The sequence below is a fragment of the Nuphar pumila genome, chromosome 4 (genome assembly GCF_984573655.1).
Source record: "Nuphar pumila chromosome 4, dmNupPumi1.hap1.1, whole genome shotgun sequence".
NCBI lineage: Eukaryota > Viridiplantae > Streptophyta > Magnoliopsida > Nymphaeales > Nymphaeaceae > Nuphar > Nuphar pumila.
In genome coordinates, this window is record NC_143252.1 from 137,866,193 (window position 1) to 137,882,514 (window position 16,322).

Genomic DNA, 16,322 nt, shown 5'->3' on the forward strand with positions numbered 1-16,322 from the left:
TAGGCTAATTAAAACAAACCCTAAAATTCTAACTGAAATCGAGCATGTAGAATCAATTAAATATATATAAACAACCAATTGAATATTAATCTCATTAAAAAACCTAAATGACAATTGAAAAAACATAAAAAAAAAACTCTAAAATCTAATTAAATATTTATGCTATTTAAAAAAAGTAAATCTAAAACCTAAATCTCAAATCCTAGTAAACGTCATTCATATATTTGCTAATTGCAAAAAAACCCTAAATTCTAATTTTTTAACTAAAACCAAGCATGTGAAATCATGTTTAATGTTGATTGAAAAGAAAAAACACAGAAATACCTAATCAAGCATTCATCTTATTTGAGAAACCAAAATCAAAATCTAAATGCTATTTAAAAAAAAACACACAAAAAGATGATGATGACTATGAAGATGAAAAAGAAGAAAGAAGAAAAATGCCAACAGTGGAGTACTGTCATTCAAGAGAGGCCACGGTGAACAGCCAGATGCAAGGTGCAAGCATGCCAGAGAGAGGTGGGGTTGGGGTCAGACCCATCAAGGCAGGGGGGGTTGGGCCTGGATGGTGCCCACCCAGACCCTATACCTCCTGTGGGGAGATTTTTGGGCCAGGGTGGGCACGTACCCACCCTAGCCTCAACGTGGCTCTGGCCCTTTGCACACCACCTTTATTTGAGAGTATTCTCAGCAGCACAATCACATTGCACCTGATCCTCCCACTTTTTAATTGAAGGACAAAAACATTAAAAAGAAGAAAAAAATTTTAATTACGGACCAAACTTTTGCACATAATATAAAAAAAAAGTGACTCCTTGTTCTCAAGTTACTAACATGCATGGGCCACAAGTTTATTAAAAACTTTCAAATAGAACCTTAGCTTAATGTTCGTCATCTAAACTGATGTTTCAGAATTTTTTTGATATCTAAATGCTTGGGCTTGTGAGCTCATCACAAACCAATGCTGTTAAACTAAATCGGTTCACTAGGTGTATCGGTTTCTTACAAAAAATCTAACAGTCAAATTAAATCGTTTTTAAATTGACAACTTTTTTACTATCAAATGACACGTATCATTAAAAACCAATATTAAACATTTTTTAACCCATTAAAAATATTAAAAAAATAAATTGAAATGACACGTGAATCGGCCTATTCAGGCCCAATCAGATCAATTTTAACAACATTGTTATAAAACTGTGTTCAGCCCGAGCTTGTTAATAATGAGCTTTATGAGCTGGTCCTGGGCTGGATTGTTTTCTAAAAATAAAAGTTTATTTTTTAAGTACTAGCTTAAGCCAAAGCATGGTTTAGGTTCAAATTCCATGGGCCTCATCCCTTGTGCAAGCCAAAGCATGGCGATTCCCTGTGCGCAAGTTTCTCCGTATAAATATAAAAAAAAAAATACTAGTGAGCCTACATAAACCAAGCCGAGCCGCAAACCTCTTGTTCATGATCGGTTCACATATGCTTTACAAGCTGCTCGTAGCTCCACTTGGCAAGCTCACTGTGCGGATCCGAACCAGTTTTGGGTTAGCCGAATGAGGTGGGTTCATGCCGTTTGCCAGCCCTTAACGATAGGTCTCTGGCAGTTTCCAAGAAATGTGAAGCCCGTATCAGAAAATTCAGAAACTGTTTTTGGAATAACCTCAAAAAGTGGTCCACCCAAATGCAATTTTCTCAAAAAGAAAACGTCTATAAGCTAAAGGAGAGGGCGGTGGGGGAAGTTTGGCAACTACCGGTCCAAGGGAAGCAAGCATGGTAGTTGATCACCCAACTGTGCTCCTCATCTCTCCCTTTCTCATTCATTTATCACCACACCATCGTCCCATTTCCACTCCTTTTGTACTTCCCCTCCTTCGATTTCCTTCTTTGGAAGTCGGCAGCATGCGCCGGAGCCTCTCACATCCTCTCAACAATTGGAGATGAAGGGCGTCACCGGATGGTTTGGACTCAACGGAACGGCTAGCCCCATTGAGGAGAGCCTCGTTGAACCGCCACGTTCTGCAAAATCGAGGCGTGGTGTCAAAGACGCCGTCGTGGGCTTCTTGGGGAGCCTTCTTCCTGGAGGTGGAAGTGAGTGATTGAATGCTTGCATTTTTGCTGTTTTGGTTGATGGGCTGGAACAATTTTCTTGTTTTTTTCTTTCTTTTAGCCTCTGTTTGGAAACCTGTAGATGGTGGTGTTGGAGTTGGTTCACCACCATCAGCCGTTTGGGTGCACTTGTATTTGCCAAATCTAGAGTGACCTGTTTCTTACTTCTTGGGTGCTTTTATGTAACAGTTTGACAGCTGTACTTGGGAAGAATATGTTTCAATGCACTTAAAATCTTAAAATTGTCTCCCTAACAGACGAAAGATTTGATAAATCCAGTAGCTTTTAAATCCTAAACTTGATAAATCCAGTAGCTTTTAAATCCTAAACTTGAAAAATCCAGGATTTGGCATCTCAGCACTAAATACAGGATTCCAAACAGAGCCAAGTTTTGTGAGGTTGGTTTTGGATTTTTGTGCGGTGAAATGTGTTTTTGGATGGTGTAGATAAGTCCGTGATTGGGGGCGGACCGGAAGAGGAAGAGAAGGTGCACGCTTGGTTGAGGACTCTATCTCTCACTGAGAGAGAGTTGGCTTTTGAGTATGTCAGTTCAACAGAAAGAGGTGTGATCATGTTCTTTTCCTTTTTTTTTTCTTTTAGTTTGATTATGGCATTGAAGATTAAGATTGAGGAATGATTTTTTATATGAGCGTGTGTGAATCTTGACAGAGGATTACATCCTGTCCTGAACATTCGGCGTGTTTTTTTCCACGAAGGACCGGGAAACCACCCTAGGGGTAGCCTACCGTATTTACGGCCGCTGTCGTAACGGTATAAACCCATGACACACGCACTCCTTGGCCGCAAGGAGTCGCCAAGCTTCGGCTGAGCAAGGGCTTATCCCTTGCCCTCAATAATGCAAGGGGCTGAAACCCTGATCGTGGCCAAGGCCCCCTCCACTGCACCAAACCCTTTGGGACTTGAACATGCAGCGTGTTTGGTTTTTGCTCATAAACATGAATGAATCAGTGGTAAAGTAACACTAAAACAGCAGACAAAATCTAATGATAGAGGAAAACAGAAAAAACGCAGGTGCTCTTAAGCCAGAAACTTTGATTTTAGTGTTCAAGGAAGTTTGCTTTATGATTATGGAATCGTTGTGGCAATTCAAAATAGATAAGTAAAATCTTTGCCTTGGTTGGGTGATGTTCAGTTGATAAAATTTCGTCCCAATCTTGAAGTAATGTGGAAAATAGATATTCTGTCCTCGAAAGGAATTGTTATCTTTTGCTCATTGTTTCTGTGTCACATGCCTGAGCTTCAACCATGATTTTCTTATTCTTGCTGAATGACAGGTTTGAGCTTCAAAGAAGCTGCAAGGCGATTGAAAGAAAATGGCCCAAATATTGTGTTTGATTATACCTTTGCAAGTTGGTGGCAGCTCCTCTGTCGTGCATTCTTTCATCCTTTCAATGTTATTCTATTAGTTTTGGCAGCTTTGTCATTCATAGCGGCTGATAATGGAGATGGGATAATTATGCTTGTGCTGATCTTCATCAGTGTTGGTGTTCGGTTTTCCCAGGTATTCTTAGGTTCTTATCTGAGAAGTTTCATTCTTGCTGGTAATTCAACATCGATTTGGCTACAATGTACCTACCATTTCCTATGGAAGTCATTCATGGAAAAAAATTGCATGTCAGGAGTTCAGCAGTTTAAAGGCTTGCATGGAGCTTTCGGAACTCTTAAAAACACCCGTTAAAGTTCAGAGATGTGCTGGAAGAGTTGTTCAGACAGAATTAATAGTTCAAATAGATCAGAGAGATGTAGTTCCTGGTGACATTATCCATTTCAGTGAGGGAGATCTTTTCTCAGCCGATGTTCGGTTGTTAACATCCAAGGACCTTGTTGTAAGGTTCGATGAGCATATGTGTCAGGTGTTTCTTTGTCTTAATTAGCATGCAATTGCTTATCATCTGATAACCTGCTTGATTCTTTCCAGTCAGTCATCACTTACGGGAGAGTCTGGTACAATGGAAAAAATAGCAGATATCAAGGAAGGTCTAACCACTCCTCTACTAGAGTTGAGGAACATCTGCCTCATGGTAAATTTCTTATATAGTTTACTTACTGAATTGTAAACATTCAAGTTTTCTGTGTTTTTTATCAGCTCAGAATATATCCATATTCATATTATTTGTATGTTTATTTCTATCCCTGTTTGTCTAACAGGGAACAAGTGTTGCTTCTGGCTCCGGGACTGGGTTAGTTATTTCCACTGGATCTAAAACATATATAAGTACCATATTTTCCACACTGGGGAAATGGAAAACACCAGATGCCTTTGAGAAGGGTGTGCGACATGTCTCTTATGCACTTGTTTGCTTTATGCTGGTTGTAGTCCCTATTGAGGTGTGTGTGGATTATTACTCATCACATAAGATAAGTGAGAGTATCATATTTGGTATCTCCGTTGCTGTTGGGCTTACACCGCAGATGCTTCCTCTTATTGTGAATACAAATCTAGCCAAAGGAGCCGTTGCCATGGCTAAAGACAGGTGCATAGTCAAAAGCACAGTCGCAATCCAAAACATGGGAGCCATGTAAGTTTCAGATTTTCTTTTCTACACTATTGTTGTTCACATTACTTCTCCACTGCTTTCCATGATATTGATGTTACTGGATGTTCATATCATGATCCCAATATGGTCAATCCTTCCATGGCATTACCACTCCAATCATTAATTCTATCAATCTCATGAATGCTCAGTCTGTTTTGTCATCACTGGCTGCTCAGTTTATAAGATTGACCATCATTAATTCTGTCAATCTCGTGAATTCTCAGTCTGTTTTGTCTTCACTGGCTGCTCAGTTTATAAGATTGACCATCATTAATTCTGTCAATCTCGTGAATTCTCAGTCTGTTTTGTCTTCACTGGCTGCTCAGTTTTTAAGTTTGACCACAAAATGTAATCACTTCATTTAAATTATTTTTTTTTTATGAAAAAATGGAAAAAAATTATTGAATTCAGTAATTGCACTCCTGGTGTTACAACTATTTTCAGCTCCTTGAAATTAACATTCTGCGTTCTATCATGAAAAAGGTTCCACCATGTGATGCTGGATAATCTAAGAAATGCTTGCTTGGAGTATGATTGACCATTCCCTAAGAAACACTAGTGCCAAATATCAATTTTAAAAAACCGGAACTTTTTCTCTTATCCTAAAAATGTTAGTTTGTATTCCATTTGATTGGATTTGTAGTTCTTTGAAGTATATTATATCCTCTTATAGATGTTCTTTGTTCTCAGGGATATCCTATGCATGGATAAGACTGGAACTCTGACAGTGGACCGTGCTATACTGTGTGACCATATAGATGGTTGGGGAGTATCTAGGGAAAGGATTTTGCATTTTGCATTCCTCAGTTCCTACTTCAAGACAGTACAGAAGAACCCTATAGATGAGGCCATTTTGGCATATGCTTACACAGGAGGATACAGGTTTGAATCATCAAAGTGGACAAAGATAAATGAAATCCCATTTGATTTTGCACGGCGAAGAGCATCTGTTATATTAGAGGCAAAGGAGAGAAATACACTTTCCATTGATGTTCTAGGTTTACAACTACAAGTTAAACGGCTCATGATAACAAAGGGGGCCCTTGATGAATTATTAAGTGTTTGTACTTTTATTGAGCATATTGATAGTGGCATGACAACTGCACTCGATCCAATGGAGTGTCAAAGAATCCTACATATGAGTGAAGGGCTGGGTAATGAAGGATTAAGAGTTCTTGGGATAGCAATAAAAAGCTTAAGATCGGTAAGATTTCATCCCTATCTGATGTTTATATGTCAACAACTTTATCATTATGCATGACTCATAGGTGGACTACCACTTGATCTTTTGTATGATATGCTGTTTGTTATCGTCGCCATGCACTCTACATTGATCTCCATTTACATTCTTGTGCTGAAAAAGTAACAGTGAATCGCATAATTATGACATCAACATATGTGATTGAACTTACTAGATAACAATATCCTGTGATTACATATGAGCATTATATCCATGTCTTCATCTGCTAAAGCTATCTCTGATACTATAATTCATCACTCCATATATCAATCTATCCGAGCAGCTGTGCCTTTTGTGGAACTTATCATCAGCACCTGTGTAGAACAATAAGAGGGAAGTCAAAACAGGAGATACTTTATAAATTCCATGCTGTTTTCCTCTCACAACAAAATATTACCACCTATAAGATCCAAAGCAGAAACACCTCTTGCAATGGTAGACTTTTGAAAGGTGTGGATTTGGGATCTCCATGGTTGCTAAACTCAGAGTTCTGAGCTAATAGATCTGAGAACCAGCAATTGTTGTTTTGTCTCCAATTCATCCACAAAATCAGCTCCAATTTTACATCCTCAAGATGACATTGGAAACATAAGCATAACTTGTTCATCTTAATTCCTATTTCCTACATCCTTGCAATCCTAATTTCTGAAGTTCAAAATCTTTGAATAATATTATAGCTAGTGTCATAAACAACCCAGATGTGTACTTCATGACAATAAATAGTTCTGGCTCCAAAGATGCACTAGTTGATATAGTCACTTGATTTCATGCAGTTGACAGACACGGATCTGATCTTTGTGGCAACGGTTTTTTGCAGTTATTCTCAAATGTCTATTAAGCAGTGACATCAGACAACTTGTTATTGTGATCCAGGCATTCCATTTTGAGCATTTCTCACAGTTTTATCGATCTCCAACAATCAGCACCATCTTGATATCAAAGTACTTTAGTGAACTTAGTGTCAGAATCATATCCATGGAGTTGGAATCCAACATATTCAGGCTATATTAGCAATTGAAAGCTATGTGTCACACACACACAGAGGGCAGGTTAGTTGGTGGTTTTAATCCTTTAAAGAAAAATAATGTCCAAGATCTTTAAGTTAGCAAGAAATGCCAAGAAAATGTTGTTATCACTTTTGATCAAAAATTGATCATAATCACTTTTGATCAGAAGTGATTATAAAAAAGTACAAAGCTTCTTTTCTCAAGGTTCGGTCAGGAGTATTATTCAATTCTGAATCATTGGAAAATTTCTAGCTGAAAACCATTCCATTGGTGAAAGAAACTCTTCTTTTCTCAGAACTAGCTTGTTCATTTGAAATCATCAGATAACTGCTTACTGAATTATCAGGTGACGGGATCTATGAATATGAGGATAAACATTGGATACCCCTATGTTTAGCATTATACCAACCAAAAAGGGAAATTTCCTCCCACTCTTACAAAATTTAAAATAATAAGAATGGAAGAAGGAGCCCATATTCAAAAAATGAGTGTAGCTGAGATGCATATGCTTAGATGGATGTGTGGAAATACAATAAAAGATAAGATTCAGAACAAGGAGATACGTAAGAAGGTAGGCGTTGCACCCATTGAAAATAAGATGAGAGAGAATCGTTTACGGTGGTTTGGACATATTAGGCGAAGGCCTAATGATGCTCCAGTTAGAAGGATGGAGAAATGGGAAAATATATTAGTTAAAAGAGGTCGGGGTAGGCCTAGGAAGACTTGGATGGAGATGATAGGAAAGGATATGAATGCTTTGAACCTCACCTAGGACATGGCATTGGATAAAAATGATTGGAGGAGAAGGATTCATGTGGAAGACCCAGAATGATTTTCTTTGTTGGTTCATATCGCCGACCCCAATTGTTTTGGGATGAAGGCGTAGTTGTTGTTGTTGTTGTTGTTGGAAGAAGAAGGAGCCATTAAGCACCAATGACAGGTCTTCTGGTGGTTCCTCTGCATATTTGATGTGTTTGCATAAGGAAAAATGAGAACAGGTAAAGCATAGATTACAGTTTTCTAATATACCTATTTGATGTGTGTGTGTGTGTCACCAGTCTCTTGCTTTCAGTTTTGCTTTGTGCAACATCTAAGCAAACAAACCAATATTCTGATAAGTCTCATCAGTGTTAGTTTGGATCATGGATCCGACCCGATCCACCTCGAGATACAGCGGTGGCATGTTTGTAATTAGTTCTTATTACCTGTGTAAAGTTATGCCCTGTACTGTACCACTTATAAATGTTAAGAAAAAGGGAAAACCCTATTGCCGCCGACTACTCTTCTCTCTCTTCTCTTTCTTTACCTCATCTCTAACACCTGCAGGCTGATATTTCTGATATTTCTGACATGGTATCAAAGCACAGGCGCGGAAATCGATCATCTGGAAGGCCTATAAGGACCAGTGCGTGAAAGGACGTAGGCTTTCTCTATCCCTTTTTCCTTAAATCTATTTCTGATCTTCTGATCTTTTCTCTATTTTTTTTTTCTCAAATTAGATTTCTCCAGATTTCTTTTTAATCTGATTTCACGCATCATCCCAGTTTCACGTATCCCTATTTCTCTGTTTCTTTTCCTTAATCAGATTTCTCCAGTTTCTCCTTTTCCTAATCTGATTTCACGCATCCCAGTTTTGCGCATCCTTATTTCTATTTCGATTACTTTTCTTTTCCAATTCTTTTTCTGGCTCACACGTTACACATCATTGCTATTTCTCTGTGCACACAACATTGCTATTTCTCTATGCACACAACATTGCTATTCCTGGTTCACACGTTACACAGCATTGCAAATTTTTTTTTTGAATAACGTGTGTGTGTGAAGATTATTTTCTGGGTTACACGTCACTATATTTCTGTGCAATGTGTTGCTGATATCATTTTCATCACACAGTATTGTTGTTCTTCTTCTCTTAATACACTGTTAAATACAGTTTGTTCTCTCATTCTTCATAAAATCTATGGATTTCAAATTGAACCCTAGTTTTCTTACTCACCTCATGACCCACAAGTTATCACATGATAACTATTTGCTTTGGAAACGCCAAATTGTGCCTTTTATTCGTAGTCATGGTCTTTATGGGCATCTAGATGGGCGATCACCCGCCCCACCTACACATATCATGCAGGAAATAACAGGTGAAGATGGGAAGGTGAGTCAACTTCGAAGCACCAATCCAGCTTATGACATATGGGTACAACGGGATCAGACATTAGTTGCTTACATAACCTCCACACTTTCTGATCGTGTTTTACAAACTATCTCTGATGACCAATCCGCTGCCGAGTTATGGAATGGACTAGCTCATTCTTTTTCTCAGGTTTCCGAATCTCGGGCTTTGCAACTCAAGTGGAAATTCCAATCCATGCGAAAAGAAAACAAATCCATTACAGAGTTCATGGGGGATGTCAGAGTGATTACAGATCAGTTAGCTGCCATTGGAAGTCCTGTATCAGATAAGGATATGGTACAACAGGTATTAGGTAGTCTTGGACCTGAATATCGCATGTTTTGCATGACACTTCAGGTTGTCTCAGTCCTTCCATGTTTTGATGATCTTCAATCTAAGCTTTTGCAATATGAGGTCAGTTTAAATCAGGAACACGCGTCAGAGGATGCTCATCCTGTGATGATGACACATACGCCTATTCAAACAGGAGTTTCATTTACTCCCCCTCGCCACAATGGAACACCTATGAACAAAGGAGGATTACTGCCTACACCAGGTGGAGGAGGTATTGGTTCAAACAGTGTACCACGAGGAGGACGTGTTCCTACTTGTTTTCTATGCAACAAACGGGGACATGTTAAAGCAAACTGCTGGTACAATCCTCAGAACCGGAACAAATCAGGGAGGCCAGATAGCAGGCCAGGGCAGAAGGCAACTCATCAGTTTGCCCGTACTCCTCAGGGACAGGTTCTTCCACAGGACGTACAAAATATCCTTATGACTACTTTCAATCAGATGAATTTGTGCCAAAATAAGGAAGGTATATGGTATATTGATTCAGGGGCAGCAGCACACGTTACTTCTGATGCAGGTAAATTTTCTCACTTAACTCCTTACACTGGAAATGGCACTATAGTCATAGGAGATGGATCTCACCACCCCATCTCTCACACTGGAAATGTCTCCCTTTCTTTGCCTGAATCTCAATTACCCTTGTCAAATGTCTTACTCACACCTGCTATTCAAAAGAATATTCTATCTGTGTCTAAATTAGTTGATGAATCAAATTCTTCCGTTGAATTTACTCCTTCTTCTGTTTATCTTAAGGATCTTCACACCAAGAAGACGCTCGCTAAAGGTGAACGGCGCGGGAACATGTACGTCTTTGAAGAATCTCATATGCCTTTGAAGACGTCGTCTTCCGTAGCCGTGGCTTCTTCAGCTCCTTCTTTTCCAACATTTTTGAGTCGATCCACAGATCATAGTTCTTCATCTAGAGTCTTGAAACTTAATAAGCCAAACTTATGGCATCTTCGTTTGGGTCATTGTAGTCAAGTTTTTCTTGACAAGTTGTCTGCTAAAGGTCTAATACCCGCAGTCAGTTTAGAGTCAAAATGTCCAAGTTGTCATTTATGCAAAAGTCATGTACTTCCTTTTCATAGTATCAATAAAAGAGCAACAAAGCCTTTTGAGATTATATGCTCAGATGTTTGGGGTCCTGCGCCCACTGCCTCTCTTTCTGGATCTCGATACTATGTACTCTTTCTTGATTCCTACACTCGTTTTAGTTGGATTTACTTCATGAAAAACAAACATGAAGTTTTCAAGTTGTTCAAACAGTTTCATGCACTAGTCCAAAACCAATTCAATACCAATGTTGTATATTTCCAGTGTGATGGGGGGGAGAATACATATCCCATGATTTTAGTGAATATTTGAAGGAGCATGACATTACACGTAACATTTTTTGCCCTCATACCCCTCAACAAAATGGAGTTGCTGAGAGAAAGCACAAGCATATTGTTGAAACAACCTTGAGCATGATGCATACTGTGGGCATTTATTTTTCCCTTTGGACCGAGGCTTTCCACACAGCTGTTTACGTTATCAACAGGTTGCCCATGACCATCCTTGAAGATAATTCTCCGTATTTTGTTCTTTATAATTGTCATCCATCATATGAAGAACTACATCCTTTTGGTTGTGTATGTTATGTTCATATTGATCATTCATTGAGGAATAAGTTTCAAGACAGAGCTATACAGTGCAAGTTTCTTGGGTATGCAGATGACTATAAGGGATACAGGTGTTATGATCCTCATACAGGCAAAATTCGGGTATCCAGAAATGTTGTTTTTTATGATAAAAATTTTGACACTCTGGGTTCATCTTCCACAGATACACATGACAGTTATGATCCTTGGCTCAGTGACTCACTTTTATATGACTCGTTGCCTCATGAGGATTCATCTTTATTGACAGACAATGAACCCTATACTTTTGATGTGGAACCACATATGGAAGACATTCCTCCTACAACAACATCCTCACGCTTTTCTGGTCTTGTTTATTCTCGTAGAACTCACCCAGTCAATGCTGAGACTCCTCTACGACATTCCACTCGGGTTAGACATCCTATAGATCACTGGGTAAGTTATAACAATTTCTCTTTGGATTTTCAAACATTTCTAACCAGAGTGTCCAAAGAAACAGAACCTTCCTCTTTTCATGATGCTGTAAATTCTCGTGCCTGGGTAGAGGCGATGAATGAGGAAATGGAAGCATTGCATGAATGCAACACATGGGAAATTGTGCCAAGGCCAGATAACAAGAATGTTGTAGGATCCAAATGGGTGTACAAGATCAAGCACAAACCGAATGGCAGTGTTGAGCGCTATAAGGCTCGTCTGCTATGTCACATGGGTGCGGGTGCGACACGGGTGCGGCGCAATTTCAAAATTTTTGGACACGGGGACTCGGCTATATATATATATATATATATATATATATATATATATATATATATATATATATATATAACAATAATTCTAGTAAACAATTAAAATTAAGTAGCCAAAACTATATAAGATAAAAGGATATTATCATTGTACAAATATAATTTAAATTGACTTGTAATAGTAAACTTCAAGTCTGCAGTAAATTAAGTAGCCAAAACTATGACCTTAATTTTTTCGAAAGTTTCAATTTGGCACTCCCATTTCTTTATGGTAGTTTTTAAGCTAGCTTTTCTAATACTTGTGAAACTAGTATTTTTTTAAACTGGAAAAGCATTTATTTAGCTACCTCAAATGGTTGGGTTACCTTTTATCGTGTTTTATACATATTTTTACATAAGTTGTGAAACAGTCACACAGACTGTGCACACAGTCTGTGCACACAGTCTGTGCAATGCAGTCTGTGACTGTGCAGACTGTGCACAGTCACACAGACTGTGTGCAGTGACTGTGTGCAGTGATTGTGCAGTTGCAGTTGCACAGTCTGTGACTGTGCAACTGCATTGCACAGTCTGGTTATATATTAAAAAAAAAGATATATAAAAAATATTTTTTTTGTCTTAAAAATGGACATTTTTGGACTCGGTCAAAGTTGACCGAGTCCAAAATGTGGACGGACTCGGCCTTGACTCGTTGACCGAGTCCGACTCAGCGTTGACCGAGTCCGGGCCGAGTCCGAAGCCGCACCCGTGTCCGCACCCGTGTCGGGGCGTGTCGACTCGGGTGCGGCACCTCCCTAGCCGAGTCCGTGTGACATAGCTCGTCTGGTTGCACGAGGCTTCACACAGCAATATGGGCAGGACTACGATGAAACGTTCAGCCCAGTAGTAAAACTGGGCACAGTCAGGATTGTCATTGCGTTGGCATTACAACATGGATGGTCACTCAGTCAACTTGATGTTAAAAATGCTTTTCTGCATGGTGAACTAAAGGAAGAAGTTTACATGGAGCAGCCACATGGATATAGCATGCATGATTCATCAAATTGGGTATGTAAACTTCGACGCTCTCTTTATGGATTAAAACAAGCTTCTCGATCTTGGTTTGAAAGTTTTTCCACAGAGATCCATCGTCATGGGTTCAATAAAAGTGTTCTAGACCATTCATTGTTCATCTTCAAAAGTGGTTCAGCTATTGTTTGGGTGCTTATATATGTTGATGATATCATTATTACCGGGAGTGATGAGGATCACATATCTTGGGTTAAGTCTATGCTGATGGCTAAATTCAAGATGAAAGACTTGGGTTCCTTGAGATATTTTTTGGGTGTGGAAGTTGATAGTCGACATGAGACTATTACATTGAGCCAACATAAGTACACTATTGATATTCTACTCGCTACAGGGATGGAGAATTGTAAACCAATTAGCACACCTTGTCTTCTAAATCATAAGTTAAGTGCTAAAGAAGGCACTACTTATCATGATCCAACTTTGTATCGTCGAGTTGTAGGGATGTTACAATACTTAACATTCACTAGGCCTGACATAGCATACTCTATCAATCAGGCCTCTCAGTTTATGCATGCTCCTACAGATGCACATATGGAAGCGGTAAAAAGAATCCTTCGGTATTTAAAGGGTACGATTGGAGATGGTTTGATGTATAACAAAGACACAGCTTATACGTCAGGACATCGACTATTCACCTACACAGATGCGGACTGGGCTGGTGATCCTGATGAGCGCAGATCAGTTTCAGGGTATTGCATCCTTATCGGCAATAATGTTGTAACATGGAGTAGCAAGAAGCAAAAGGCAGTGGCGCGATCTAGTACTGAAGCCGAGTATCGTGCAATGGCAGCAGGAACAGCCGATGTTACGTGGGTGAGACATCTACTGCAAGAATTACAAGAACCAATCTCGTCCTCTATGCTTCTTTGTGATAATCAAAGTGCTATTAATATTGCCTTCAATCCCATTCTTCATTGTCGCACGAAGCATATCGAAATCGATCAACACTTTGTTAGACAAAAGGTGGAAGAAAAAGAAATTGAACCTGCATATGTTAGGTCAGATATGCAAGTTGCTGACATTTTTACCAAGGGATTATCCACTCATCAGTTTTGGGCACTCAAAGACAAGTTGAGCATGATCAAAGACCATACTCAACTTGAGGGAGGCTGTTAGTTTGGATCATGGATCCGACCCGATCCACCTCGAGATACAGCGGTGGCATGTTTGTAATTAGTTCTTATTACCTGTGTAAAGTTATGCCCTGTACTGTACCACTTATAAATGTTAAGAAAAATGGAAAACCCTATTGCCGCCGACTACTCTTCTCTCTCTTCTCTTTCTTTACCTCATCTCTAACACCTGCAGGCTGATATTTCTGATATTTCTGACAATCAGGACATCAAATTCACAACTTTAAGCTACCCAAGACGTGCATATAATTTAAAAACCGCCTCAAGACTTGTTCAGGACAATTGCATCGCCCCTCTTACTGGATCAACCCGGTTGGCTGACCCTATCCACATATGTATACCTTCATATATTTTTCTTTTAACATACATATGATTGATGTCACACATAAGAATTGTAATGATAGACATGGAACTTCTTCCGTGGTGCATGAACTCATTCTTGTGTTAACCTACCTCAAGGTACAGTTATAGGCTTTTCTCATTTTTTAAATTCTTATAGATATTCTAATGAATTTACAAACAAAACAATATCACAAGCATGTCTCATATAATGGTAGTTGATTGTAGAACTGGGTAATTAGTTAACTGTGATGCACGGTAGCTATTAGTTAATTGTGATGCTTGATATATCAGTTTAGACATTTATAAATATGATTATCTACATTCTGTAATTATTTTGACAGTGAGATACTAGTTACAGCACTAAGTGCAACTTAATTGTTATTTTTTGTCAAAGATATTCTGCTATTGCACACATACATTTATATCTATAGAACGTACTTATTCTTTCATATAAAAGAAAAGTTAACTGGCCCAGTAACTGGGTTGGGCCAGTTGGGTTCCAAGTTGAGAATAAATGAGTAGAATAATGAACCATCGTGTTTCAAATTATGCATGAACATACTGTTTCTGTCAATTTAAGTTTCCGAAAGAACTAGGACATCTTTTTCAGGGTTCATGTTTTTGTTGTTGGTTTGATATTAGAATGATCACTTGCTCTGGTGCGCTCAGTCTCTTCTGTATCTCCTTCCACAGGGAAATAGCAATATTGATGCACATGAATCAAACATGGTCTTCCTGGGTTTTCTGTGCTTCTATGATCCACCTAAAGATACAGTTAAACAAGCTCTTTGGCGCCTGGCAGAGAAAGGTGTAAAGGCAAAAGTATTAACTGGCGATTCTCTCCCCCTTGCAATCCATGTCTGCAAAGAAGTTGGCATCCGCACCTCCAATGTCATCACGGGGCCTGATCTCGAACCGCTTGACCAGGAGACCTTCGATGACACTGTTAAGAAAGTAACTGTTCTTGCCCGACTCACACCAACACAAAAGCTCCGTGTCGTCCAGTCTCTTAAGACATCAGGGAATCACATTGTTGGGTTTTTAGGAGATGGAATAAATGACTCCTTAGCATTGGAAGCTGCTGATGTGGGGATCTCAGTTGACTCTGGAGCACCAGTTGCTAAGGATATTGCAGACATAATTCTGCTTGAGAAGGACCTCAATGTGCTTGTTGCAGGAGTTGAACGTGGGAGGGCCACTCATGGAAATACAGTGAAGTATATAAAAATGGCTGTGGTAGCAAACATTGGTAGTGTTGTATCACTACTCATCGCTACCTTGTGGTTGCCATTTGAACCGCTGACTCCGACACAGCTTTTGACCCAGACTCTCCTGTACACTGTGGGCCAGATCATGATACCATGGGATAAGATGGATGAAGAGTATGTGACCAAACCTCACAGATGGTCGCCCAAGGGCATGTTGTCATTTATCATATGGAATGGACCTGTAAGTTCTGTTTGTGATATTGGCACCTTTCTTTTCCTATGTTGGTACTATGAAGCGGACACCCTTCCCATGATGAAATTTTTTCATTCTGGGTGGTTTGTTGAGGGCGTTCTTATGCAGACGCTTGTCATCCACCTGATCAGAACTGAGAAAATTCCTTTTGTACAAGAAACAGCATCATGGCCTGTTATTTTATCAACTGTTTTAGTTTCTGCCATTGGGATTGCAATTCCATTTACTCCTCTACAAAAGGTGATGGGCTTTACCGCCCTTCCCTTGTCATATTTTGGTTTTCTTGTCCTTATTTTTGTCTTTTATTTTTTCTTAGGACAGTTAGTAAAAAGGGCGTACATTCTGGTGTTTAAGAAATGGTTGTAGCTTAATTGGTGTACAAGATATTTTGCAGTGGATTGGTTCTTTTGCATATTTGCAACACAGATAAGAGGTACAATTTGGAAAAAAATTTATTTATCCACATTGTATAATTTTTCCAAGATCCTCAATTTCGAATCATCATCAGA

At 39.1% G+C, this 16,322-nt stretch overlaps 2 protein-coding genes across 3 annotated transcripts in view; one reads left to right on the forward strand and one right to left on the reverse strand.

The window, feature by feature from the left end:
* Positions 1-1,848: 1,848 nt before the first annotated feature.
* LOC149841238 (uncharacterized) lies at positions 1,849-16,295 on the forward strand. 2 transcript variants are annotated; one of them, XM_090004722.1, is made up of 9 exons: positions 1,849-2,076; positions 2,541-2,657; positions 3,390-3,616; positions 3,735-3,946; positions 4,034-4,136; positions 4,264-4,634; positions 5,343-5,856; positions 15,046-15,801; positions 16,130-16,178. In XM_090004722.1, the coding sequence occupies exons 1-9, from the start codon at positions 1,926-1,928 to the stop codon at positions 16,136-16,138; spliced, it is 2,460 nt and encodes an 819-aa protein (XP_089860848.1). In that variant the 5' UTR covers positions 1,849-1,925; the 3' UTR covers positions 16,139-16,178. The 2 variants fall into 2 exon arrangements, with proteins under 2 accessions (XP_089860848.1, XP_089860847.1); XM_090004721.1 differs by having other exon boundaries at positions 15,046-16,295.
* The window catches only part of LOC149841239 (putative glucan 1,3-beta-glucosidase A), a 35,694-nt gene continuing 25,421 nt past the window's right edge, over positions 6,050-16,322 (reverse strand). Inside the window, exon 12 of the mRNA XM_090003711.1 lies at positions 6,050-6,206. The gene's annotated coding sequence lies outside the window, so the exon portion shown is untranslated. The remainder of the gene's footprint in view (positions 6,207-16,322) is intronic.